Source organism: Pezoporus occidentalis, unplaced genomic scaffold, assembly GCF_034315485.1.
Source record: "Pezoporus occidentalis ecotype Australia unplaced genomic scaffold, CSIRO_AGI_Poc_V1 ctg24, whole genome shotgun sequence".
Lineage (NCBI taxonomy): Eukaryota > Metazoa > Chordata > Aves > Psittaciformes > Psittacidae > Pezoporus > Pezoporus occidentalis.
The window spans coordinates 8,238,742-8,263,670 of record NW_026914285.1 but is presented as its reverse complement, the minus strand read 5'-3'; the positions used below and the strand labels follow the sequence as shown (position 1 = coordinate 8,263,670).

Genomic DNA, 24,929 nt, shown 5'->3' with positions numbered 1-24,929 from the left:
AGAGGTGGCAGTACAAGAACATTCTGGGTTTCTGGCGAGCCAATGGTATAAAATGAAAAGCTTTTGTGCCTCTCAGAAAGCCACTGGATTGTGTAGGTTTGCCTTTCACAACCACAACTGTCAGCCAGTCTCCTGAACTTCAGAGAGCTGGTTCCTTCTCCCGAGCTCTCTGCTGAACTTGCATGACTGATAAACCTGTCTCCCTTTCTTTCGTTTGTGTCTGCACAGAAAAAGAGGACAATATGCTGAGGGGCTGCATTTTAAGGCTGGCAATAAAGGTATCGTGAAGCATACAGGCATTAATCTCAGCAGACTGGTATGAAACTCTTGGGCTATACTTCGATATTACTCTCCCCATCGCTGCTTTTGACTACTAACCACTTGAGCCATTAGCTGGTAAGTTCTCCAGCTTTGCCTTTTTCAGTAGCCTTGGGCTCATGTCTCCAGATGACTGACAATAAAAGTTTGACTGGAGTGGTGACAGCCCATCTACCACAATTAACATCCAGCATGTGTTTGAGGTTTGCTTATAGTAATGTCATTAGGCGGAGCTACAGCCTCTGGCACTTCTGGGAGGCTCTGTCGTTCTTTAAACCCACTGAAGACAGATGTAACTTCAAAATCAATCAAGTATCACCATCACTGCCTCTAAACACATCACACCTAAACTCTGTGAGAGGTTTCCTAGGTAAGTGAGACACAAGATCTCTACTGAGAGGAAGTTACAATTAACACATGATGCTAATACAGGTAAAGAAGAGGAGGACCCACCTGGAAGAATGGAGCAGCCCAGTAGTAGACCCTGTGTGTTAAGCTTTGTTTCGAGGCTCTCCTCCTCACCTCCATGGTGCAGGCCCTGATCTGAGGTAAGGATTTAAATGCTGATTAAATGAATTTGCATAACCTCAGCCCACGGAAAGTCTGGTTAAGCCTCATGTGTGCAGGCAGGCTGTTTTCCCCAGGCCAGCACAGCGAGCTCCTAACCCCAATGCATCACAGTCTGCAAGGGACTTGGGGCACTAACTCCAGGTAGGTATTAAACAAGATCTGATTTTATTTGAAAGGGAAGAGAATTAATGATGTTTGGTAAAAGTGGGGTTTCTTGTCCACCAGTTGAGCAGACACTTGCTGCTCAAGCCTCTGCAGCTCGTGTTTCTCCTCCAAATCAGAGAACAAACTGGGCAGCAGCCATGTTATCACAGCAGCAGATGGTCCTCAGGTGCGGCAGGGACAGACATGGTGTGAGATGCTCTGTGGGATGGGTTTGAACTCAGCACCAGCTGCAATAGTAGTAGAAAAATCTGTGGTCAAGGTCTTCTCCTTTCCAGTCCCTGCAGAGTCCAGAGGTACTGTGTGTGATTCTGAATGAGCAGGCTCAGTGCCACAGCAAAGCAGAAATTTCCATATGGAGTTATGCTTATTCAGTGCTACCTCTGGTTTTGTCTGTGTGTAGTTTTAGTTAGGAAAATGCCTCAACTGTTTTAATGTTCTTAATTCACGTAAGTCACTGTTGTCTGTAATTTCAGCAGGGCATAGGGAATTGTCTAACAACTGATGACATGCAAGTGGTGCCTGTGGCTGCAGCTGCTGGTATGGAGAGGCTGTGCCAAAGGCTGCCTACCTTGGCACTGGTTTCATACCAGTTCGTCCTAAACAGATGCTCTGGCCACTCAAGATATTGGGTTAAATGGAATCAAGCAGCTATGGCTCTTTGCATGTAGAAGCTGGTCAACGTTTCCTGCAATAAATGCAACACAGCTTCTACCTTTGCTTCAAGGTGTTTCAGATGCTGAGTGCCCTATGTGATATTCACATCCTCTGAGTCAGCCCTTTTGCTTTTTCTCCTGTGAAACGTGTGTGTTAAAGCAAAGAGGAACTTCACAGAAAACCCTGGCTCCAGGTGTAGTAAAAACACTCTTGGGCTGGCTTTTCTGTACCTTCTGTTCCTAAGCTGCAGGATTCAATTTCCTTCTGCTTGGTTGTGATCAGAGAAGAAAGATAACCTATGTGTACTAGCCTTATGTACTAACCAAGGGATGATCTTGCCCTTCAGCCTATAAAGCTACAAAGAAGTTGTTATATATCCTGAGCAGGTATCTAATATTCAGGGCCCCGTGGGATCACTTCTATTGAAGTGATGTGGCTCATGCTTGCCTTTCATGTCTGGTTTAGTTTACAGATGCAGAAAGCCTTTCCTCCTTGACTCACAGAAGGATTGACCAGTAGGCAGTTTGTTTGCTCACCACTTCCAAACTGCAGGGACAAGGAACCCAGGGTGTGAGAGGTACTGATGGGACATGGGGTGCCAGGATGGCGAGAGGGTTGGGCTGTGCCCAGCACTCACTCAAGACAGAGGAGAGCAGGAGAGATGCTGGAGAGAAGGGGCTATGTATTTCTGTTGTGTAGACCCTTGTTGGGATGACAGCAGCCAGGTTTTGATGCTGTGGTTGGGTAATGCTTCAGTGCCTCGTCAGTACTGGACTGATCGGGCTCTGCTGTGGCAGGAGAAGGTATTTTGGGACCAACTGCAAAAGCTCTGACTTGTGCTCCCAAGATGATGTGTGAATTCTGACTTACCTTACACTGAACTGGGAGAAAATTTACTCATGTCAACATGTCTAAATCCATGCAAAACTGGGGTAAGGACAGTGCAAATTCATGCCAGTGCTCCAGTGAGGTCAGCATGGGCATAGCTGCGTGTCCAGAGAAAGCACGTCCTGCGTCCTGGGGGCAGTCCTGGCCTTCTTGCTCTGCTGTGGGTCAAAGGATCTCAGAGGTTTCTGAAGGGTGGCAATTTGCTCATTCTGCTCATATCTGGTGTTTGCTCAAGGGGAAAACCAGCACAGCAGGAAAATGCATGTGGCTGCTGCTAGAGAGAAGCCTTGCACTGTAAAACGCACAGAGCTTAAGAAAAGAGAAGAAACACCAGGACTAGTGCTGCCTCTGTAAAACTTCCTTGATAACACAGGCAAGGTTGGACCTTATGTGATGCGCAAGCACAGGAAGCTGTGGGTTGCATGGGTGACAGTGAGTACATGGGTTTCATTATTTTAGCTAAATTTATGGAAATGTATTTTTCTCTTTTGCTTTTCAGGATACAAGGCTTCCCTTCCCCCATGAGCTGTGTCTCCACCTGAACGGGTGCGTTTTTGAGAGCGTCCCTCCTGGTGCATGGAGGACCCTTCTTTTCCGACCTTACCTAGCAATTTAGTGCAAATGCCTGGAAGAACAGAGAGGGCGTTTGGACAGCTCTCTCTTCCTGCACCATTAGAGGATCTTTGAGCTGTCTTTCTTCTGGCAACGCTGCCAGCAAAATAAGTTTCTGAGCATAAAACATTGCTACTTCTTGTGTATTGGGAGATCTGCTGGTAAAAGTGTGGGTATAAAATGCTCTCTGAGGTTGTTCTATTTGGTGGAGGAAAAGCCAGAGATTCAGTATTATTTTTGCTTAATCAACATACTGCGAAAGGAGAACAATGCAAACTTGTTAGTCATTTTCCAATACTCTAGATATTGAGAGGATGAATAAATCTCCAACAATGTAGTGATGCTGTGGTGGCTTCCAAAAGCCCTTCCTGCCTGATGCCACAGCTCTTCGTGGGTCACTGTCAGTACGAACCCTATGCTGCCCATGCAGGTTTTGGGGCATTGGAATTTTTTTGGGGAAGGCTATCATTTAAGAGCTGTGGGCTCTTCACGAGACTGGGGATCATGTTTGATTGGATGTGCTTTGTGAGTATAACCTTTGAGTCCGATTGAGTCTGGATTGTGGTTTGTCAGGCCCACATTTCTCTTCCCTCCTCCAAGGTGAGGTATGGGGAGTTGGGCACTGCATAGGGATGGATTAGTGAAGGGGTGCATTGTCTGGAAACCCGTTGCTCAACGACGGGTGCTGCCGTGCTGTAGAGAAAGGGGGCACAAACCACTGACCACTCTCCTGCAGCACAGATGTGCTGCATCCTTTTGGGTGCTGAGCTTCAGACGTGATGGGTATTGCTTGACATCTGACCATCTCTGGCTTACCACTGCAGCAGCAGCAGAGTCTGCACAGTGAATTGCAGATAGAAACTTGTATCTAAGCACGGAATAGTTTTTGGTGGGTTAGGTTTGGGGTTTGGAGGTTTTCTTTTGCTATCTTGTTCCTTATGTGGTTGGGTGGAAAAAGTGACAATGAATCCTGCTCAGTCATATGCTCTCATTCCATACTTTGTACATCCTGAAACCTGTACCTCTGTGTGTGCTCTGGAAAAATGCCATCTGGATTTCCTAATGGAATCTGACGCAGATTTCAACTTCTGTGTACTGCAAAGGAGGAGAAAGTTTCTAGTATTTTCCATTCACCAGAAAGTGTTAGCATGACCCCAGCATCAAGGTATGGAGGGCTCTGTGGTTCTTTTCCACTATAGTGTTCTTGTAGCTCTTTTCTCATAGTGTTTTATTTTTATGAGCATATAGCTTTTGTAATTCCACTTGAGTTAAGTGAGCTGTTCAGACAGCATGCTTCAAAATGTGCCTGAGGTGCTATTTTAGCTGTACTTTGCTCAAGATAATCCTTTATTTTAAAAGGTGCGTGTAGCCCCACCTTTGCGTAAACCTTTGTAACAGACAAGTACATAATCCTCCTTAGACAACCTGGGGGAAAAGTGTGCAGAGGCTTTTGAGCTGATTGCTCCTTCTGGCTGTGCACAAACTGTGCAGACCTCCACGATGCTCATCCTCTGTAGAAGTGGAGGAGAATGAAGCCTTCTAGTGCATTCAGCCAAAGTGGTGATCCAAGTGAGTTCTGCCTGGCTACCTGGAGCTACCTTACCTTGCTCAGTGGTTTCCCAGGGAGATCTGCTGCACAGAGCACTGGAGTGGGCCAGGAGATGCAAACAACCCAGAGTCTCACCTTCCTCACCTGCCTAAATCCTGGAGGTTTGTGTCCAGGCCAATGGTACTGTGGGAGCTGACAACCGCGGCTTGCTCACAGGAGATGGAGTCCGGGGTGGATGTGAACGTGTAGCTAATGTTGTTGCCTTCCCACAACACCTGGTGAACAGTCAGAAGAATGAACTGCAGCATCAGTCACCACTAAACCAAATTTCCCCAGTCTGGTCATTAACGGAGTGAGTGCTTGCTGATTGGGGATGACTCATCTGAATCATCACCATTATAAAAATACAGCACTCCAGCCTTTTGTGCATCTGCCGCCATCTATGAATGACTCTTCAGTGACAGAATTGCTTTTAACCTTGTTATGGGGGTGGGAAGCATCTCTATGCACTGTCTCTCAAAAAATGCTGCAGGTGTCAATGTAGTTATAATTTAACATTGTGGAGGTTTTTCACTCTAAATTGTATTTCAAAGATGGGCTGCAAATTGCAGGCCAGTTTCCCCAGCTGGTGTAAACTCACACAGCTCTGTTGATTCTGCTGCAGCCTCGCAGACCTGTGCCAGCTGCATCTCTGACCTGTAGCATTGCTCCTGCTGCTGCAGCCAAGTGAACCTTTATTTTGTGGTATTTTAATAGCAGAGGTTGTGCAAACACAGGGGAGCAGGTGGTCCACGCCCTGGCTTTTAAGGACCAGATGTGCTTGCATTAGCGCTGGGATATCAGCAAGTGAATTACTATCACCCTCCTGGCTGCGTTTGCTAAACATGATGTGCATTCCAATGGCTTTCATTTTTGGCTATGAGACTCAAACCTCATTTGCTGAAAGTCAGTGCTGTGGTTTTCCTGAAAGTCCTTTGTAAGATGACTTGGATAACCCCCAATCCAAAGTCACTTCTGTAGCCTTTGGGATGAATTAGAGGTCACATCCCAAAGGGGCCTGCCGAGACTTTAGCAATAGAGCTGTTTGGTGGGGAGACGTTCTCAGGATGGGAGACAGTGCTGTTTTCCAGCACTGGAGATGTTTGAAGCCCCAGCCATCCTCCTGTCCCCTTTGTTCCTCCATAAGGAAGCAGAGGCGAGCGGGCAGCTGCAGTCATGAGCTGAGCTGAGCTCATGTCACTGTGGGACCAAAGGAGACCAAGGGCACCTTGTGAGATTTTCTGCCTCCCCTGGGCTGCCCTGACCAGCCATTTCACTTCATGCATGGGAGCCCAGCAAAACTCTGCAAGAGCGAGCTGTCATATCTTTCATGTGATTTCCCCTCATTTTGAGAGACTAACGTGATACGTATGGGAAAGTGCCAGCGATAGTGATCTGGGCAGAAACATGTTGGACTTCATCTGTTTATGTGGAAGAGCCACAGCAGTAACCTTTCTAAGAAAAAGCATGATTCACCGAAACTGTATTCTTTATGCCCCATGCCTACTTCCATGAAGTATTTCTTTCCACAAAACAACAGTAAAACCAATTCAAAGCCAGAAGACCTCCACAGAAATATGGTATCAAGAGGTCTGCAGACCTCTGTGCTTGCAAAATGTCGTTTATCACCTTCCAGAGAAAGCCTGTATTTGCTTTCTGAGGGATCCCATCACTCCACATGTCGTCATTGCACTAAAGAAAATGAAACCTTCAGCTACTGACAGATCTGGGAGGGCAAAGAAACTTCTTGGTTTTGTAGCACTGAAGCTAGCCTTTGTATACTGCCATTGCTGTAGGAAAATAATCTTCTCCCTGTCAGACGCTTTCTCGGGTCCCACCAAAGTCAAATAGGAGTTACACAGGTGCTTCTAAACAAAATGAGTCTGCTCTCGCTTAATGAAGACATAATCCTCCTCTGAGCTGCAATGGAGCCATGCTGGTGTGATGGCGGGGAGGCAAGATCCCACACAGGCCCTGAGAGCTCCCAAAAATAATCCTTGCTTTGGTTTGCCCAGCCCTATGGAGCAGCTGCATCAGCTGGAGAAATTTTGCTGGGGGTACCCCATGGCTCAGTGATGCTCAGTGGCTGTGGTGTGAGGGAAAGCATTTCTTTCCCCATCACAGGATGTTAGGTAGTGGGATCTTATTCACAGATCTCTTCCTGGTTTTAGCAACGTAACTGAATATCAACTTTTTGCGATATAAGAATAAAGCAAACCCCAGAGGCACAGTGGTGTTGCTGTGGGGTTGATGTATTGTGCCCCTGAAGAAGGGGTTCACTCCGTGCCAGGCACCTATCTCACTCCTTATTGTGTTGGTTACCTCCCTGCTGCATTTGGGATGGTGGGATGACACCCACCCTTCACCTGCCCTGGGAAGTGGCAGGGGACTCATCACTCACCAGATGCTCCTCCCCGTCACATGCTCCCACCTTCCCCAGGGAAAGCTTGTTTTTCTTGTCTCAGAATGCTCTGGGTGATGTTGCAAGAAAATATGAAGACGTTGTTTTCATCCATTCATTTCAATACCTCAATCACCGTCTAAATTCTCGTCTCTAGCACCCATCCTAGCAACAGCACATGGTAAAGCTGAGGAGCATCAGCCAAGCAGGGGCCATCCTAGTCCTCATTTGCTGTGGGCTGTTGCAGGTCTCAAGGCAGGGAACTTCTAGGGACCACAGGACACACCAAATATGGATTTTCCAGAACCCCAGGGATGCTGAGAGCATGTTATCCCACATCAGCAGCATCATCTGAATGAGCTTACATGCAGCTGCCTTGCAAAGACAATAAATTCATTGTAGGTTTCAGGTGGGCAGCAATGAACCCTCGCTTTGACTAACAGACACTTCCTTCTCAAATGGAAAATAGGTCTTCTTTGTTTGTTTGTTGTTCTTTTTAGGTGATGGACAGGAGATAGCCAGTCCCCCATGCAGTGAGCTGTTTATGTTGGTTTTGAGGGGCAGCCCTGGAAATGGTTCCCCCCTTCCTTCTCACACCCCAAAGGCTGTAATATCACCAGAAGATGGACCTCACCTTACACTGCCATAACTCCTAATCCTAGGGGATTTTGCTGTTTCTAAAAACACCTCCCTGTGCGCCTATCCACAGATTTAGTCCCTTGTCTAGACCTGAGGCATGGTGTGTCTGTGCCCTGTGCAGTGGAGCGGGGAGGTGAGTGTCAGCGTGCATGAGCAGCTTGTGTGGTGCCAAGGGCAGCAATACTTGGGATGTCCCAACACCCCAGCATCCTCTTTCTGCTCCCATTGCACTGCCCTGCCGGCACCCATGGGCTGCAGCATGGGAGCTGCCCTGGTACCCCCCCCGAACCTCCCATGTGGAGCCGGCACCTGCAGCGGGAGGCCGTCTGACAGCACCCACGCCATGGGCTCCTGCCCTCCCCCAGCCGGGTGAGCCCGCGTGTTTCCCTGTTTGCCTCTCACCTTCTGCTCTGATCCTGGGACAGGGGACACTGACACCCAGGCTGCTGCCCCTGCAGGAGCCCGCTCACACCCAGGCTGTCACACCCGGGGGCTTTCCAGGGCTCACATCCTCCTTATTCTCATTCCCCTGGAGGGGCTGGAGCCCTGCACCCGGCCGTGCTTCGCTGCCAGGTCTGTACCGACGCTCAGGAGGGGCTGGTGGTGAGAGCGGGTGGTGGTGGAGAACTGGGAGGCTGCAAGAGCCACGGAGCTGCGGAGCAGCAGAGCTGAACTGATGGAGAAGAGGGAGCCAGGGCTCTGTCCGACAGGTTTTGTTTGCTGCTACAGCCGTGCCAGTTTGCCTGCTCTTTTGGGCTGGGTGCAAGCCCAAGGCATCTGCATTTGTCTGGGAGGATAGACTTGGTTGTATATTGTTTGAGGAAGGTTGCTGGGGTTTCTGCTTCAAAATGATGCATATCCAGTGTGTGTAAGAGGGCTAAGTTTCTGCCTTGTGGTCAGATAAAATGGTGCTTTTGGGAAGAAACAAGTGTATGCTACGGCATGAGTGCTGCTTTTTAAAATGAAACAAGGACCTGAAGCGTTGCTCGGGTGGGTAGGGATGGGTGGCCCTAGGACCGGTTGGAAGAGGATACAGATCTGCTAGAGAAAGGTAGGGACTGCAGAAGGTGTGCATGTCTTGTGTATAACTGCAGACCTACCCATACAGCCCTGCTTGCTTCTGGGCTGCAGTGTTGGCTCATCTGTGGTAGGATCACAGCATCCTGGATGCTGCACTGGTGCAAAATTTCCAGGAGCTGGAGGGAGGAAATGGGTCTGTCTTGTGCAATGCTCTGGCCTCCAGAAAGTTGTCTGATCCTACTCACCTCTGTAACGAACAGCCAGGGAAATGAGCCAGAGAGGTCAGCAGATCCACTGCTTTATGGTGGTGAAGTGTGGCAGAAAATGCAGGGAGGTAGGCGATGTGCTGTGCTATCTTTCGTTACTAGCGTAGTGCAGGGTGGTTTTGTGTGTTAACAGCTCATGAGAAGTTGCTGGAGTACTGTATTTTCTAAAGGTATGCATGTATTCCTCCAGACTCCCTTGGTTTCTGGTGCTTGGTTACTGATGCTTTTGGCAGTAATATGAGGGAGAGATTGCTGGAGGTGTTTACTCAGTATAAATTAGAATGCAGGTCCTTTGATTTGTGAGAGCTGAGAAAATTGCTTAGGAGATGAACATCTGTCATTTAACATCCACCTCTGCTTACATAATAAATACTACATTTTAACCTCAGTAGGGAAGAAAAGTACATCCAGCCAAAGCAAATCAGTTTGCCCACCTAATGCTTGAGGACAAAATTCCCTCTGAGCTCCAAAGCCGAATATCACATTAACTAGGTACATTACATGACAGAAAATTGTCTCTTTTCCTTTTAAATTGCCTGCCCCAGTGGTCGACCAGGACCCAGCAGCATCTCACAGCATGTGCTTCACTGAAGCTCGTTTGCTGGAAAGGAGGTCAATTCAGACAGGGGCAGTAAGGACCGTGATGGAGCCAGCAGTTCCAGCTGGTTTGGGTGCACTCCACTGGCAGCAGCACCCAAGCTCACAGAGATGCCATCAGCCTGCTTTTTATCAGAGATGCCTATTCTGCTTTGCCTTTGTTGGGAATCAGCCAGGTCTAAGTCAGTTCTGACATTTATAATATAGACGGAAGTTATATTAAATGCCAGATGCGCTGCAGCTGCAAATTGCTCTATTTGAACTCAAATGTCAATTTACAGCTCTGTAATGGTATCCCTGTCACAGTCCTACCTCCCCAGCAGCAGTGGGCATGACTGCCTCAGCACCCAGAGAGCCACAGCATGCTCTCCAGGACCTTAGCTTCACCTCCCTTCAGACCCAGCTGGGGTCAGACTCTGCATCATGCAGGCAGCCTCATGGACTTGCATTTGGCAGCTCTAGCACTCCATAGCTGTGAACGTTTGGGTGTTCAAGAGATTAGTATTAGATCTCTCATAGTATGGTTGTACTGGAGAGACATGGCCTCGGTGATGTTTTCTGAGATTGCAGGTAGACACCAGGTGCATGAAGCCTATCCATGCTTGCCCATGCATCTCCATCCTCCAGTCCCATAGCTCTAGCAGTAACCAGGTCTTCCTTGAGCTTGCCTGTCACAGCTCTTCGTTACACACAGCCTTTTTAAACCAAGGGACCTTAGTGGCTTGAAGATTTCTTTCCTAATTCCCCTTGTTACCTGTCAAAATGCAGTCTTGACAGATGCCCTTTGCCAGGGATGCCTCAATTTTTCCTTCAGGAGGTGGCTCTCAGAGTTGGTGCTGCGCCAGTTGAGCAGTGTGAACAGACTCTGGTGTGCTTGGAAATAAGCAGGCTAGGACCCATTTTCATCTACTCAGGAGCCTCTGGGCTGTACCCATCTGACCACACAGAGACATTTATGGTGTAGATCTGTTTCCTAGAGACAGATCTAGACTCAATTCCCAACTCCAGAAACCTGCCTGTGGCATCTTGACTGCTAATCACATGCTCTCCATGAAGATATCACTCAGAGGAGGTCCCTCTCCACCTCCAACAAGAAATCCATGGCATGAGAATGAAAGGGCAAGCAGCAGATGACAGTGAGGAAAGGGACAAGGCTCAGTGAGCAAGGGCCATCTCCAGTGGTGCTGCCTGGCACCATGGACCACAGGCAGTTACTCAGGTCGTTGTTGACACCTGGTGGAAGATGAGTTTGGGCTATGCCATCAATACACCTGCACTGCTGGGAAACCTGTGTGTTGGAAAGCAGCCTGCACTGAGCCCATTACTTCTGCTTTGGAGATCTGTCACCTGTATTTGCTGTAATGGATGGAGAGGCAGCAATGCATGCAAGAGCAGGATGTGTCCCACGTTGCTGCCAACCTTAGGGAATTCCCTCCGAGTCACTGGCCAGTGCAAAAGTTGCTGAACTGTTCAGTTTTGCCCCAGGTCATTTCTAACAGGTAATTCACTGCTCAGCGCTTGCTCCTCCCAAGTGACCCTCCGGGCATGCACTGAAGCCTGCTGTGGGATGGGAGCCACCACCCCAGGTGAGGTCCTGGTTTACCAGGATGAAGCCTGGGTAAACCAGGATGCTAATTTTGGGGTGGGTATGATTTTACTCAGAGCTCCTCAGGGGAGTCCCATAAGGGCATTGACCATGATTTGCAGTCCATAAGCAGTCAGCTGGGGGGAATAGTGGGAAGCAGAAAGCCACCCTGGTTATGGTCAAAACAGAGAGCTTTGGGGACAGTGAGATGTGACCATCTGCCATGGAGCAAACCAATGACACAGGTGGCTCTAAACTGGTCCCAGTACGGATTTCAGTGGAGTTGCACAGGGCTTGTGCAATGGTGGGTGAGGCAGTTAGGCTGCTGAGATTTCAGGGGAGACTTCCTGGGGAGCAGGAGCATGCCCCTTCCCTCCCTTAACCTCTCATGTTATTGCTGACTGATGTGGCTATGGAGATGGGGCCATTCAGCTCCCTGCTGGGTTCTAGCTCAGGAACCCATAAGTAGGCAGTACCTTGCAATCCTCAGAAACCTCCCAAAAGAATATAGAGAGGTAGTTGAGGATATCCAGCCTCAAAACATTATTTCATCAGCATCTGAAGTGTCTTCAGTGCTACTGAAAATTATTATGAGAAGTGATTCCCCTGTCCTTCCAGAAGAAGTTGAGAGATCCAGTGAAATTCCTCTTTTTATCTTAAAGTTATTATTGCCATGACTTGTTAGCAGTTTTAACAGTTTACAGTGTTGACATGCTCTACATGCTTTGGAGGAGTAATCTCAGATAAAGGTTTAAACTTCTTTTTCTCTTCCTTTCCTTTCTAAAGGATCTGAAAACAGCTGTGAAATGTGAATAGATTTTAACTATTAAGCCCATACTGCCAAGATGTTATTTCCTGTAGCTTTGACTCATGCAACTGAACAAATAAATTGGAGCAGAATATTGTTTTCTAACGTTGATTTTTGTCTCACTCTGCCACCCCCAGGTTCGGCTCTATTTAAAGCCGATACACCAAGGCATACTGTCCGTTTGCTCATTTTTCCTGCTGGCGAGGCACTGCATCGCAGGAACTGCTTGCTTGGAGCAGGGTGAGTCTGCACCCCCATGAGCCTGACCTGGCTCCCAGTGGTCACCCACTCACCAGGGGAAGCACCCTGTTGTCATCTGGTGTGGGCTGGTGCCACTCATGTGCCCCGGGGTTGTATAATGAAGAGAGCAGGGCTTTGTCCACAGAATTCGTCATCCTGGGCTGAGCATTTGGCTTTCAGTGAGACCTGTCCCCAGATCCATGACTGCACAGCAGAGAAGTCTAGCAAAGGGTTCACACTGAAACCACCACATACAGTTCCATTAGCAATTAATTTCTGTGAAGTGTGTTTGATCATACTTGTGTCTGCATTCATTGTGTATTTCACCTGGCTGCCAACAGCACCCGCTAGCCCAGAACACACCAGGTAAATAACTATTCTTCATATGAGGGGTGGCAGGTCATAAGATCAGTGTCCTCTTATTGCTTCCTCTGTCTCAGCATCTGCTTTTACAGCATTTATGCCACAGTGAGGCACAGACAACTTGAAGAAGCCTCCAGATACATCTCATCTACTGCAGTGTCATTACCGGCAGCTGCAGGCTATGTGCACAGCTAAACTCTCTCCCATGCAGAGGTCCCGCACAACATCTATACATCATTAATGTCGCTGTCACAGTGGGATGTAATTGCTGCCTAGGCCTTTTGATGGCTTTCTGCCCAAGGGTGCATTTCATTCTTGATGTATTATAAATGATTGTAATACAGTGCCTCTCAAAAAAAAAAAAAACAAAAGAACAAAAGGTAAGTATGCTAGAGAAGCTTTTGCTAATATGTTGGCCTGCTCTCACAGATTTAAAACTGTAGAAAGCACTGACAGCCATCTTATGTGACTACAAGATTGCTGTTATGGAAGTCACCTTGAATAACAGTACCTCATTCAGCTGTGCTAGGGGCACAACCAGAGGGATACTGTTGTCTCAGTTTTATAGAGACATTTAAATTAGGCACTGTAGTGAGATATTGTCAGTCATGTTGCCTTGCTGTTGAGGATTTGGGACTTTAGTGCTGATAGGATCACTCTTAACTGGTTTATAGCTGACATTGGAAAGGGGAAAAGGATTCTTCAGCTTGTTGTGTGAGACTGTCAATGCAGAGTGCAGTGGTTAGGAGGCTTTGGGTGTCCAGGTGCTTCTTGGTGTTACCATCTTCTGCCTTGCTCCAGACCTGCAGTGATGCTGATGGGAGTCCTCCTAACCAGACAATGAGACACTGGTTGCATAGCAATTTAGTTTGGAGGGGGGAAACAATGAAGTCCCTGGGGAAGAACTGCTAACCTGTAAGAAAGAGGATAAAGGGATGTGCTTTTTCTTTCCATTGCTGGGTATGCAATTAACTGTAGACTCCCTCTGTTTCCACAACCTCGGCAAATGCCCGCTGGGAGTTTGCATTAAATCAGTGTGGGATACATTTCTGTCAGAGGTTTGATTGCTCAGTTTTGCATGGTATAGATCATTATGAGAGCTGCAGAAGAAAAGCAGGACTCCTCAACAGGGGTGGACAGGAGGAGCTTGCTGCAGGTACTGAGTGATTTCCATTCAGTGAAGTTTTGTTTCCGAATTCAATCCTTAAGCTAAAAGCAGAGGAGAGAGGACTGAAGGAAGCCATGATCACAAACTTCAAAGCCAGAGCAGTTGCTGTAGAGTGGGAGTGAGACACTCCTCATGCCTGTGGGGGCTCAGGATGAAAGTCACAGGCTTCAAATAGCAGCATGGGAGGTATCTGGGTGAGTGGCCAACAGCCAGGGCAGCTGGGCACCACCACAGACCAACTGTGAGGACCGAGGAGCTTGTGAGGCAAGTGTTTATAGGGAATGGACTCAGCACAGCTAGCCGGGCTTGGACAAAGGAGGTGAAGGGGTCCCTCCATTCCAGTCCAGCCACCCTGTCCCTGCACAGGCCCTGAGGTAGCTTTCTTGCTGAGGAGGGGAGCCCGTAAAGGGAGACAGACGGAATCATGTCTTCATCTGATGGCACATCCCTTAATTTTATTCTTTTCTAGCTAAACTAACCATTAAGGAAGAAAGAAGTGTGAAGGACAGGAAAACAAGATGTTGGTGCTGTCTAATGACACAGCCCTGAATTCACTTCTCTCCAAGCTGCTTCAAGACTACCTGGAGCAGACAAATAGCTCTGCACCTTCCCAGGCCGTAAGTGCCAGCAACAACCTGGAAATCATCTATGTGCTGCTGATAATTGGCCTCTTTGGCTTCTTCACAGTGGGAGTCATGCTGACCAACATCCGTGCCAGGAGGCTGGAGAACTCCCGTGACCCCTACAACACCTACATTGCCACAGACATTTGGCACAAGAAGGACAGGGAGTATTTTCAAGCCAAGCTCATAGAAAATTACAAGCTGTGCTGTGTCTTTGAAAACCAGCTGGCCGTGGAGCAGCCAAGCACGCAGATTCCTGAGGCAAAGTCTTCCTAGGAAAACGGGAGAAAAGACTGTACTCTGCACAGGGACATCCCGAACGATATCTGCCACAAACAAGGCTCGCTGCTTGCCCACCTGCAGAGCCACAGGCACTGGCCTCAGTCAGGTTGAATAACCATGGACCGATGGTGAAGCTGGTGCATCTGTGATGGCCCTGGTGCTGCAGAAGTGCCCAGCCGCCAGAACCTTATTGCAATCAATGTAAGGTTGAGGATGGGACACACACATAGGGAGTATCATGGACTCATCAGATTCACCTAATGAAAAAAGCAAATCCTGGGGTTGCCAGTGTGAGCGCTTGCAGTAGTCCATGTAATTAAAACCAAATTGGATCAAATGCAAGCTAGAGGCCTTAACTGCCAAGTTTCGTTTAAGCAACACTTTTCAAGTAAGATCTGAAGTAGCTAAAATATTTGATTTGCATTTTTGTCCAGCATAGAATAATGACTCTGTAAATTGTACAGTGCTGTGGATTACCTGTTTCTTTTGGAATTGTGCAACCCTTTGAGATAAAATTTCAGAAAAAAAATCACTTTTTTTTCTGAAAACCATTTCTGTGGAAAAATGCTGGCTTTGGAGGGAAACTTTTTAGTCCCTGCCCCTAATTCCCAATAGGTACCCCAGATTGGTCTTGCCAGCTACTTTTGGTTTTCTTTCTCATGGATGGGGGTTGATCCTGGCAGCAATATCTACCTTTGTACAAAGATTCAGCAGCCCATAGGGTCTACGCCGTGCAAGTGTGTAATGTTCTGAGAGTTTCAGTCACCTGTAATTATTGCACGAGACCTAAATGCTAGCCCTGGGTTGGAAAGTGAATTTCCGCTCTGTGAAAAACAGCTCCACAAAGTGTTTGATATTTAATCACTGACACAGCCTATGCCTGTGCTTGTCTTAAAGACCATGAGCAGCTCCTCCAGCTCCCAGGAGCAGCCTCCCTCGCTATAGCTCTTTATCTATTGCAGTATCCAACAGGAGATCGTGCCAGCAAGGTTTTCTTGTCCTTGGCCTCCTTACTCCCTCCTTTGGCAGGCCGCGTCTGCTGAGCCATGGAGGCATGGTGGCAGCTGAACTCAGCTTCTGCAGCAGCAGCTCTCATCTGTCTCTGTTGAAAGAGAGAAATACGGCTCCCCTGGACGTCGTGTTACTCAAAATAACAACCCTGCCAATTTTATGCCTGTTTTCACATTTGGAATCAAAGCAATGGCCTGGGCAGAAGGGGCTTTTTATTTCTGCTCTGCAGATACACGTCCCATTTTTAGGTACTGGAGAGGAAAGAGAAGTGGGAAAGGCTTGAAAGAAAGTTGTGCAGAGCAGCCACTTCAAAGGCAATGCAAGGGTAGATAGCTGGCCAAGTATTTGGATGGGCAAGTGATACCAGTCACAGCATATCCCTTTTCCATGCATACGTACTTCTTTAGCACTGCACTTTCACTAAAGTAATATCCCAGCCATAATTGTGTTCCCAAAATACTTAGGACAATTAAAACTGCAGGGTATTTTTTAAGAAAGGTATTTAGGTGGTGCCTACCATTAAGCTGAGGATAAGATACATATTTTCAGTGTCTTGAACAGCTTGGAAAATCACCACCAGCTTAATTATCCGAGTCAGTTTTTCCTCTAAGGGAATATAAACTAAAGCCAAGCTTTGGAAAAATGTTGCCTTCTCAGCTTGGGCAACTGCTCTTTTGGGATCTCACCATGCAGTCTGTTTATTACTTAATTTCCCTTCACTTGTGAGAGTTCAAATGCTCTTGCTTTATAGTTCTCCATAGGCAGGCCCATGCAGCATCGCTGACAATGCTTAAACTTGCATCAAAAATGGCTTTAAAATACAATAAAACTTTGAACATAAAGCTTGTCAAAAGGTCTCCCTCCTGCAGCTCCCCCTCCATCCCAGGTGTTTTCAGCTATTTTGGGTCTAGGCACTTGCTGGTCACTTTATTTTATTAGCTCCAGTGCAGTCATTTGTGACAAGGGTGATTGGCAGCATTAGCTGGCTTCATCATTTTTTTTCAGCACTGCAATGTTATGTATTTTAAAAAAGAGGGGGACCATCATGCCTTTCTCGTAACACTTTCCTGCACCACCAGGCTACAAACCACCCTTCAGTGGCAGCTGGGAACTCCCACCACAGGCTTTCACGTTACCCTGTAGTTCTTTTTTCCCTATTTTCTTCACCTGTACAAACAATAAAATGTGAATTGCAAACCAAGCTTGTGGCCTCAGATTTACTTTTCTCCTAACCTGTTTCACAAGCTCACAGAAAGAGCGCTGACACCACCTGATGCGCACCCACCCATCTATCCCCTTTCTACACCCTATTAACCAGAGCCGGGCCTGGGTGCTGGGATATTTCCTGCTACACCCAGACCTGGAGAAATATCAAAATGTCAAGAAGAGATTCCTCACCTAGAGGGTTTGCAATACCCTGGGCAAGCTTGTCTCTGGCGTTCGGTGCAGTGATCCTGGCTGCAGCCTTTGGGCAGTTTTCCACTGCAGCCTCTGCAGCACCAGGCAAGCCTGGGTTTTATTGCACCACCTGCCAGAAATGAGCCTGGCAAAGGGGAGAAATAGCTGTAGGGTAGTATTCTCCCCAGCAAGGGAAGAAGGTCTTTTGCCTACCTGATTCCCAGGAGCTCTGCACAAGCCATCAGTTGGGCAGTTAGCCCTCATGGGATGGTTTGTTGATGCAGATTGTTTTTAAGGCTAGAGAGAACCACTCCAATCACAGGAGAGGCAGGAGTATATCAAGAGATCTTAGTGGTTTGGGTCAGCCAGGTTTTTCTGCATGTACTCCTAGAAAAGGCTCTGAAATCCCTTTCTATATAGCTCTGGATTATGTACAAAGAGTTTTGGAGATGTAAAGTGTGAGCCAAGTTGCAGCCTGCATTGCCAAGCATCCTACAGGGCTCGTAAACCCAGCTCCCACTTCCTCTCTCATTACCACTGACTCAGGCAGGACGGCTGACATGGGACCCATCTCTGACTTCATGTAATAGGAGAAAGACCATTCACTGGCCAAGGAGAGCCTAAAAATGTTTGATTTGCTCATCATCTTTGCCATAGACCAAAGGCCATCAGCAACCCTATCACGTAATTACTGTCACACACAGCTCACATTTCCTGCTTGCTGGGGAGACTGAAGAATCTTAAACTCATTACGCAAGTGTTATACTTTCTTTGCCCAAACTTCAAAAGCTTGTGCTCAGGAGACATAAAATAGCCAGGGAGGCTGTCAGATGTTTATTTTTCTCCAGGCCCCAATAGCTAAAGTCCCTGGCTTCATCAGCTATGGCTTACTCTAGTCAATAGCCTTGCTGCCTGTTGGCCTAATGAGCATACCTCGAGGTATTTCTCTCTGGCTACCTATGTTTTTTGTAATAGAAATTGCATTACATAGAAATGCCAGAATTATACAGAATTGGCATTTTGAATTTAAGCCCTACATTGTTAACAGCAATGCGGTGGTAAAGCAAAAAGGTCTCAAGCAAAATCAAAGTCCAATATATCAGGTTCTCTCCTGTGTATATTTTGAGAAGTTCTGCTTTGTGCAGTTGCAGACTAACATGGAAGTTGTGTGGTACAAAGCCACAAGAATAAAATATTGATGAATGTATGTGGTACAGCACAAATGTGGGCAAGATGCTGCGTTGTACCTCTTGGAGGAGAAAGTCAGTCCTCGTGCCTTGGTGGAAGAAGCTCCAGGGCAGTTTTTCACTAGGTTATGAAGCTACTGACTCACAGGAGGATGAGCTCTCCCTCTTCTACCCTTTCCTGCCTGCCCCAGAAACCTGTCTGGGTTGCCCAGACTCTGGGCAACACTGTGACTGTTGCACCCCCTGAAAACTTAGAGCATATGTACTCGGGCCATGCCTGCAAAGCTGGTGCATGCGGCATACCCTTCTCTGACAGCACGCAGTCATTTGCCGAAGTGTGAGTATGCTTACCAGAGGATACATCTGCATGGGCTCACACGGAGAGTGTATGGGTGGCCTAAGCTCAGCTTTAAGATGGCCAGATGCCAGCTCCAGCTGTAAGAAAGCACGGGTGCAGTGCTGAGATGGAGGCCAATATGCCCTAAGCAATGATGAGAAGTGGTTTACATCCAGGCAGCACAGAGCTCAGGAAAGCAAGTCTGTGCTGATCTGTAGCAGCTCTGTAGCCTGATACATAGCCTTCTCGTAGGAAGACCAAACAGAGTTTATCCTTTGCCTTCACTGCAAAACCTTCCCTCCCCTCTCGTCAACCTGTAGAACTTCAGACCCTGGTTCTTATTTCCTGTCTCATGGAGAACGTGCATCTGCAGCAGCTGGCTTTTCATCATACCCAGCAAAAATCCACATAGGTGCAGATACAAGTGTTCAAACACTGCCAAGATAAGGTGGTCAGTGATATGCTTTAGTGGTGGTCTTGGCAGTCCTGGGGTAATGGTTGGACTTGATGATCTTAAAGGTCTTTTCCAAACTAGTTGATTCTATGAAACCTCTAGAATTAAGTAGTCCATCTGGAAAATACTTTAGCAAAAAGCAGCCCAAGCGTGCAATGAGTGTGAAGTGAGTTCCACCCCCCCACCCCCCCCCTTATAGTTATCAGTGTTATCTTTATTTGCAGTTGGCTGGGTCAGACCTGCCACACTGGGAAACATGCACAAAGAAAGACAAGTGAAGGAAACAGATAAAAATAGAAGATATGAGCAATCAGAAGCAAGCAGAACATTCTTTACAGCCAAGAACTGGAATTATCTTATACAATATTTCTATGGCATCCTGTTTCATTTTTGCACGTTGTTATCATTATGCCAGATTCACTCCCTAATCTCCTCATCCAGCTGCAGCCACCATTTACGCATGTGAAACCTCCACAAAGCCTTTCTCAAGACATTGCTCAAGGGACCAGCACCAATGTGACTGCTGGGCAGAGGAGGCTGCGGAAGGTCACCCTGCATTCCACCAGTGCAGTGGGCAGGAGGCTGCTCCCAGACACCAGAGCTGTCCACACACAGCCATGGATATGTTCAAGCAGAGAAATGGTCCCAGTCAATCACCTTCAAATGACAAGAAGCAAAGTCCATACCATGCCAAAATCGAATTCTTGGTACTTCTAGGGCAGGGCTTGCAAGGAGGGCTGTTTCTAAAGCCAGCTTTCTACCGCACCCACAAGTGTCCATCAGATCAAAGAAAAGGGAAGATATACGTAAGTATTGATGGAAGATGCATGGATACTAGTAAACATTGTGACTGTCTGATTTGATCTAGCAGAAGAAAGGCCAAAGACTCCAATGCAATACTTTCTCCAGCCAGGCCCAGAGCTTCTGGTCGGGCTACAGCACATTGTTTTCAGAGGGCAAGCAAGCTTGCCAAAATAATATCTCTGCTTAGTCCACAAAATTCACACACTGGATTAGGGGCCACCAACCTTCCAAGAATAAAAGCCAAGCAAAATAACATTGGATACTTTAACATGAGAGCACTTGCTCTAAAAAATGGTTAGTTCAGTATTGGTTCGATGAGTGTGATAGCAGTTTTACAATACGTATGCCACATGACCACAGCCTACCTTCACAGAAATACACTGTGATTTTGACTGATGTCTGGTAAATGGATTCTTAGTATATAATAGTTCTGATTTTGTTTCCAGATGTGGTAGCTTTCGTATGCTTATACAAGCATAGCTTGTTAGCCCAGATGTGAGCATTCATTCTGATTTAACCGTGAGGATCAGGGGCTGACTGGCAGCTGCTGTTCAGCACAGCATACTTACCTGTTGGGGAGGTAATGCTTACCTGATACAGCCCCATCAGCAGTATACAGTATCCCCCCCTTCTCCAGCTTTCCCCTCAAACCACAACCTCTGGCCTTCAGACCTCCCTCCCCAGCAGTCCACAGGTCCTCGCTTGACAGAAAGGAGCATAACCCTTTGGCCCCAGCTGAAAGGGGCCGTATCAGTGGAGGATCTAGCCCATTGTTCCCAAAGACTGAGCTCCAATTTCCTTTTTCCTTGTGACCTCCAGCTTCAAGTGGCAGGATAACCTGTCAGGGGAACAGTTGATTCAGCAGCTGTTCTGGTTCACTGTCCTTCACACATGACTCAAGCCTGTGGTCTTTACTCAGACCCATGGCAACAGCAGGCTTAGAGACCTCCAATCTGATGGGACTTTTTGCCCTGACAATATTTTCTCAAGCCTTTATATCAGCTTTCTCCCTAACAACACAAAACAAATCCGGGAAAAGAGTGCAAACAACAATCTCATGCCACCTCTGCACCTGCAGGCAAGATCCCTTCTCCAGGCTGATTGAGCTGAGCTCACCCTGCAGGTGCCTCAGCAGCTTCACCCCCAGCAGCCCAGCTCCCAGGCACTCAGGGGTGGCTCTGGCCCATAGCTGCATGCAGAGGGCATGGAATAAACCATCAAACCCTCCGCATACTTTTATTTAGTTTTCATCTGAATACGCCAGAGTTACAGTGCAGGAACAGACAAACCAGCACACTCATCAGTCAGGCACCCTCTGCCAACCAAGAAGCTACAGAGATTTACTCTCGGGCAGCCTGTGACAGGACTGATACCTAGAATTAACCCTCTGCTGGGCTTTCCCTCAAAAAAAGAGGGACATCTTTAACAGTAACAACCCAATAGTCTTTTCATCCAAAGCCTGACCTTGGGAGAGGCATTGTAGCAGAATAAAATGCAATTTGAATAAAAGTAAGCAGAAGAAAAACATACTGGTTCATGCGAATCCAAATTCCCAGTGGTGTTGGCTAACTAACTGTGGAACACAGGCGATAGAGACATGGTCTTCTTTGTTCAACAAATTCTTTAATCCAACATGTTCATATTAAACAGTCACTGCTGGATTTCTTTATGTGCATGTTGCTCCTTATTTCTGCCCATATGAGTCACCAAAATACAGAAACTGACAGACCCTTTGGAGCTACCACCAGGTATCTCCAGGGCACACTACCCTCGGCCAGATTTCTGACCTGTTTTTCTCTCATTTCCCATGTCCCTCCAGGGGAGCATGACTGTGTCCACCCTGGCTACGTGGGGCAGCTCTTCTCCCTGGAGACCACCCTGGCTAGGCTTGGGCAGGAGTACAGGCAATGGCAATGTCTCTGCTGATGGCAGCACTGCCATTGACAGCAGCAGAAAAGGATCTCACCCTGATTTAGACTCACCAGCATCAAAGAAAATGGCATTACCTTACGATATAGGGTATCACCACATCCCAGCATGTGCCCTGTGAAGGAAATGATCTGGCCTGGTCTGAAGAACAGTGTTATATGATGTAAACTAACACCCTGTGATCAAGCAAGTCCAGATGAGGCCAAGAAGATGATCAGAGGGCTGGAGGACTCTCCTATGAAGACAGGCTGAGGGGGTGGGTCTTGTTCAGCTTGGAGAACAGAAGGCTCTGGGGAAACCTCATAGCAGCCTTCCCTAAAGGGGGCCTACAAGAAATCTGGAGCGGTGCTTCTTACAAGGACGTGTAGTGACAGGACAGGAATGGCTTTAAGTTGGTAGAGGGGAGATTTCAGTTAGGCATTAGGAAAAAAATTTTCACTGAGCGTGGGGAGACATCAGCACAGGTTGCCCGGGTAAGATGTGAATGCTTCATCCCTGGCAGTGTTCAAGGCCAGGTTGGCTGGGGCTTGGAGCAACCTGGTCTAGTGGAAGGTGTCCTTGCCCATGGCAGGGGGTTGGAACTGGATGAATCTTAAGGTCCCTCCCAACACAAACCATTCTCTGGTTCTATGGTAGTATAAAAAAAAAAAACAAAACCCAAAAAAACCCTGGCCAAACAAAACCACATTGCCATGGTGTGTGTTTGATATTCTGTGGCAACAGCATGTGGAGGCCAAGGCATAACTGCAATAACAGCAGAGATAACTGTTGGGCAAGATAAATGGCAATGAATCCATCCAGAAGCTGCTCCAAGGGGCCAGGAGCCATGTCAAAACTCCAGACCTGCTTCCCAGCTCTCCCACTAAGACACCCAGGACAGCCACACTGGTGGCACCAGCTTCTGCTTCCTTCCTCCAGCTCCAGGTAACTTTTCTTTTCCCTCCCAAGCTTCCTTCAGTGGGAAACAACACAGGTGGTGCACTACCCTGCATCCAGGTTCTCCTCTTTATTTACCCACAGGAGCCATTGGCCCTTTTGGGGGTTCAAAGAGGATTAAGCAGTCTGTGAAATTTTAGAAAAGCAGAAAAGGGATGTTGATTCGTTTATCAGATGTGCTTGTGGCTTTATTCCACATTAGTTTCCATTCAAGGAGAGGGGCAAGCCGGCACCTACGAGGTTAAATCCCATCGCAGGTGGTTCAGGCTGACACATTTTATCTGGAAATCTTCAGGGGAGGGGGGAGAGGAAGCAGGCAATTACAATGGACAACATGGGGCAACCAGTCAAACTGCCTGCCTCCCTGCCATCATGTGTGGCCGTATCCTAGATCATGGCCCTACACAAATACTCCTCCTCTGTGACACCTCCTTCTTCCATTCTGGGGGCCTTATGGGCATATCCCAGACAGCTGTTCCCAGCTGCCCAGCCTATGGTCTTAGAAGCTGAAGGTGGATCTGAGAAGCTCATCGCAGTGATTGTCCAGAAATAATGCCCTGAGGGGTAACCACCCAGCTACAGCTGCATCTCTGCCAGCAGCTAAATCACAGGGCAGCAAACACGACTTCTCTTCCAATGATGTTAGCCCTCTCTGTACCCTCTTCCACCTACTGTGATGGCTAACTGCAATCAGGAGTGAAACATGGGAGGAAAAAAGGCCCTTGTGAAGTTCTGCGGATAGTTTCAGCATTCATCACAGATTATGCCACTCCTCAGTGTTCGCTGCACTTGGTTTTCCGGCTTCAGCTCGCCTCCTCCTGTGGAGAAGGCACAGCTTGCCCTCTGGTGTCACCAGCAGTCAGAGGCCACAGCCGCGGGATGGCTCAGGTTGTCCCAGCGTGATGTTGTCCTCTGCAACAGCTCCTTAATGTGTAGCCTGTGGTGGAAACAGGATATGAAGCACAGGATGGGAGTGGCAATCCCTCCTATTGCTGTCCTGGGGGTGATACTACTCAAATCGTATTACCATGTGTTTGGATAGGAGCCAAAAATGTGAACACTGGACCACAGCAAATGTGGGTCTTTTTTGCTTCACGGGTACAATTTAAGGGCAATATCCAGAGTTTTACTGTCTGTAGGTGAGTCACAAGCAGCAAAACTCTGAGACAATCAACTCCTGAAGCAGTTACATACACGTAGAGCCTGCACGTGAAATGAATTGAGTGATGAAGCATGGAGGAGTTCGCAGTGCTTGGCAATGCCTTTGAAGCGCACTCTGTTGCAAGAGGACGGGTCCCGGCAGCGCTGGCTGCCACAGCTGCCTCCTGGTGATGTGGGGTCACAGCAGCACTTCTGCAGAGGGAGAGTCTGAGAACGGTGGGAAAGCAGCAAAAGCTGTAGAGGTCTGATACACTGGAATACAGAGAAAGCTAAAGGCATCTGTAAGGATCAGCCAATAAATGTTGATAAAGCTAGAAAAAAAGGAAGAAAGAAACAAAGAGCCTAAACTTAACTGCCTGATGCTTTTATCATCAGAATCCTTCATAACAAAATACCTAATAACGTCATTTTTGCTGATTCACACACTCACACTGCATGTCTTGCAGAAGGCAGAAGCTGTCTTCTTTCATCTGATGTATTCAGTGTCCAAGTAGTTATTCAGGGCTCACCCCTATTGCTGAGGAGGATTATTGGGAATATCTAAAGGTCTTGTAGGAAAAAAAGGCTAAGAAGAAGTGAGCCCCATGACTGAGGTGCACTGCATGGGCACATAGCAAAGACTCCTGAGCAGATGCGCTGATATGCCAGGACCATGCTGCTTCCCCTTAGCCCCAGTGTAAGATCAGGGCTGCAATGGTGCTTTGCATAAATACTCAGGGATTCAGATGAGCTTTTTCTCACACCTACACTTAAGCATGGAGGGAGAGGAAGAGGTCACCAGACAACCAGGACTAGCCCAAGGCCTGTTATTGCAACAGCAAAATGAAAGCTCTGGCTCGTCCTCAGACACAGAAACTTGGGCAACGCGACTCATGACACACACAGTCTGACCTGCGAGAGAGGAAATGTGCACTGCCTTGCACTG

General features: G+C 47.6%; 1 protein-coding gene and 1 long non-coding RNA gene across 3 annotated transcripts; both read left to right on the top strand.

The window, feature by feature from the left end:
• Positions 1-732: 732 nt before the first annotated feature.
• Positions 733-16,894, top strand: KCNE1 (potassium voltage-gated channel subfamily E regulatory subunit 1). 2 transcript variants are annotated; one of them, XM_062622342.1, is made up of 2 exons: positions 733-866; positions 14,352-16,894. In XM_062622342.1, exon 2 carries the CDS (start codon positions 14,401-14,403, stop codon positions 14,779-14,781), a length of 381 nt encoding a protein of 126 aa, XP_062478326.1. In that variant the 5' UTR covers positions 733-866; positions 14,352-14,400; the 3' UTR covers positions 14,782-16,894. The 2 variants fall into 2 exon arrangements, with proteins under 2 accessions (XP_062478326.1, XP_062478327.1); XM_062622343.1 differs by lacking the exon at positions 733-866 and adding an exon at positions 8,035-8,408.
• LOC134165500 (uncharacterized) lies at positions 1,889-3,702 on the top strand. Its single transcript, XR_009965564.1, has 3 exons — positions 1,889-2,093; positions 2,173-2,284; positions 3,095-3,702. It is a non-coding gene; the product is annotated as an uncharacterized LOC134165500 (long non-coding RNA).
• Positions 16,895-24,929: the final 8,035 nt, after the last annotated feature.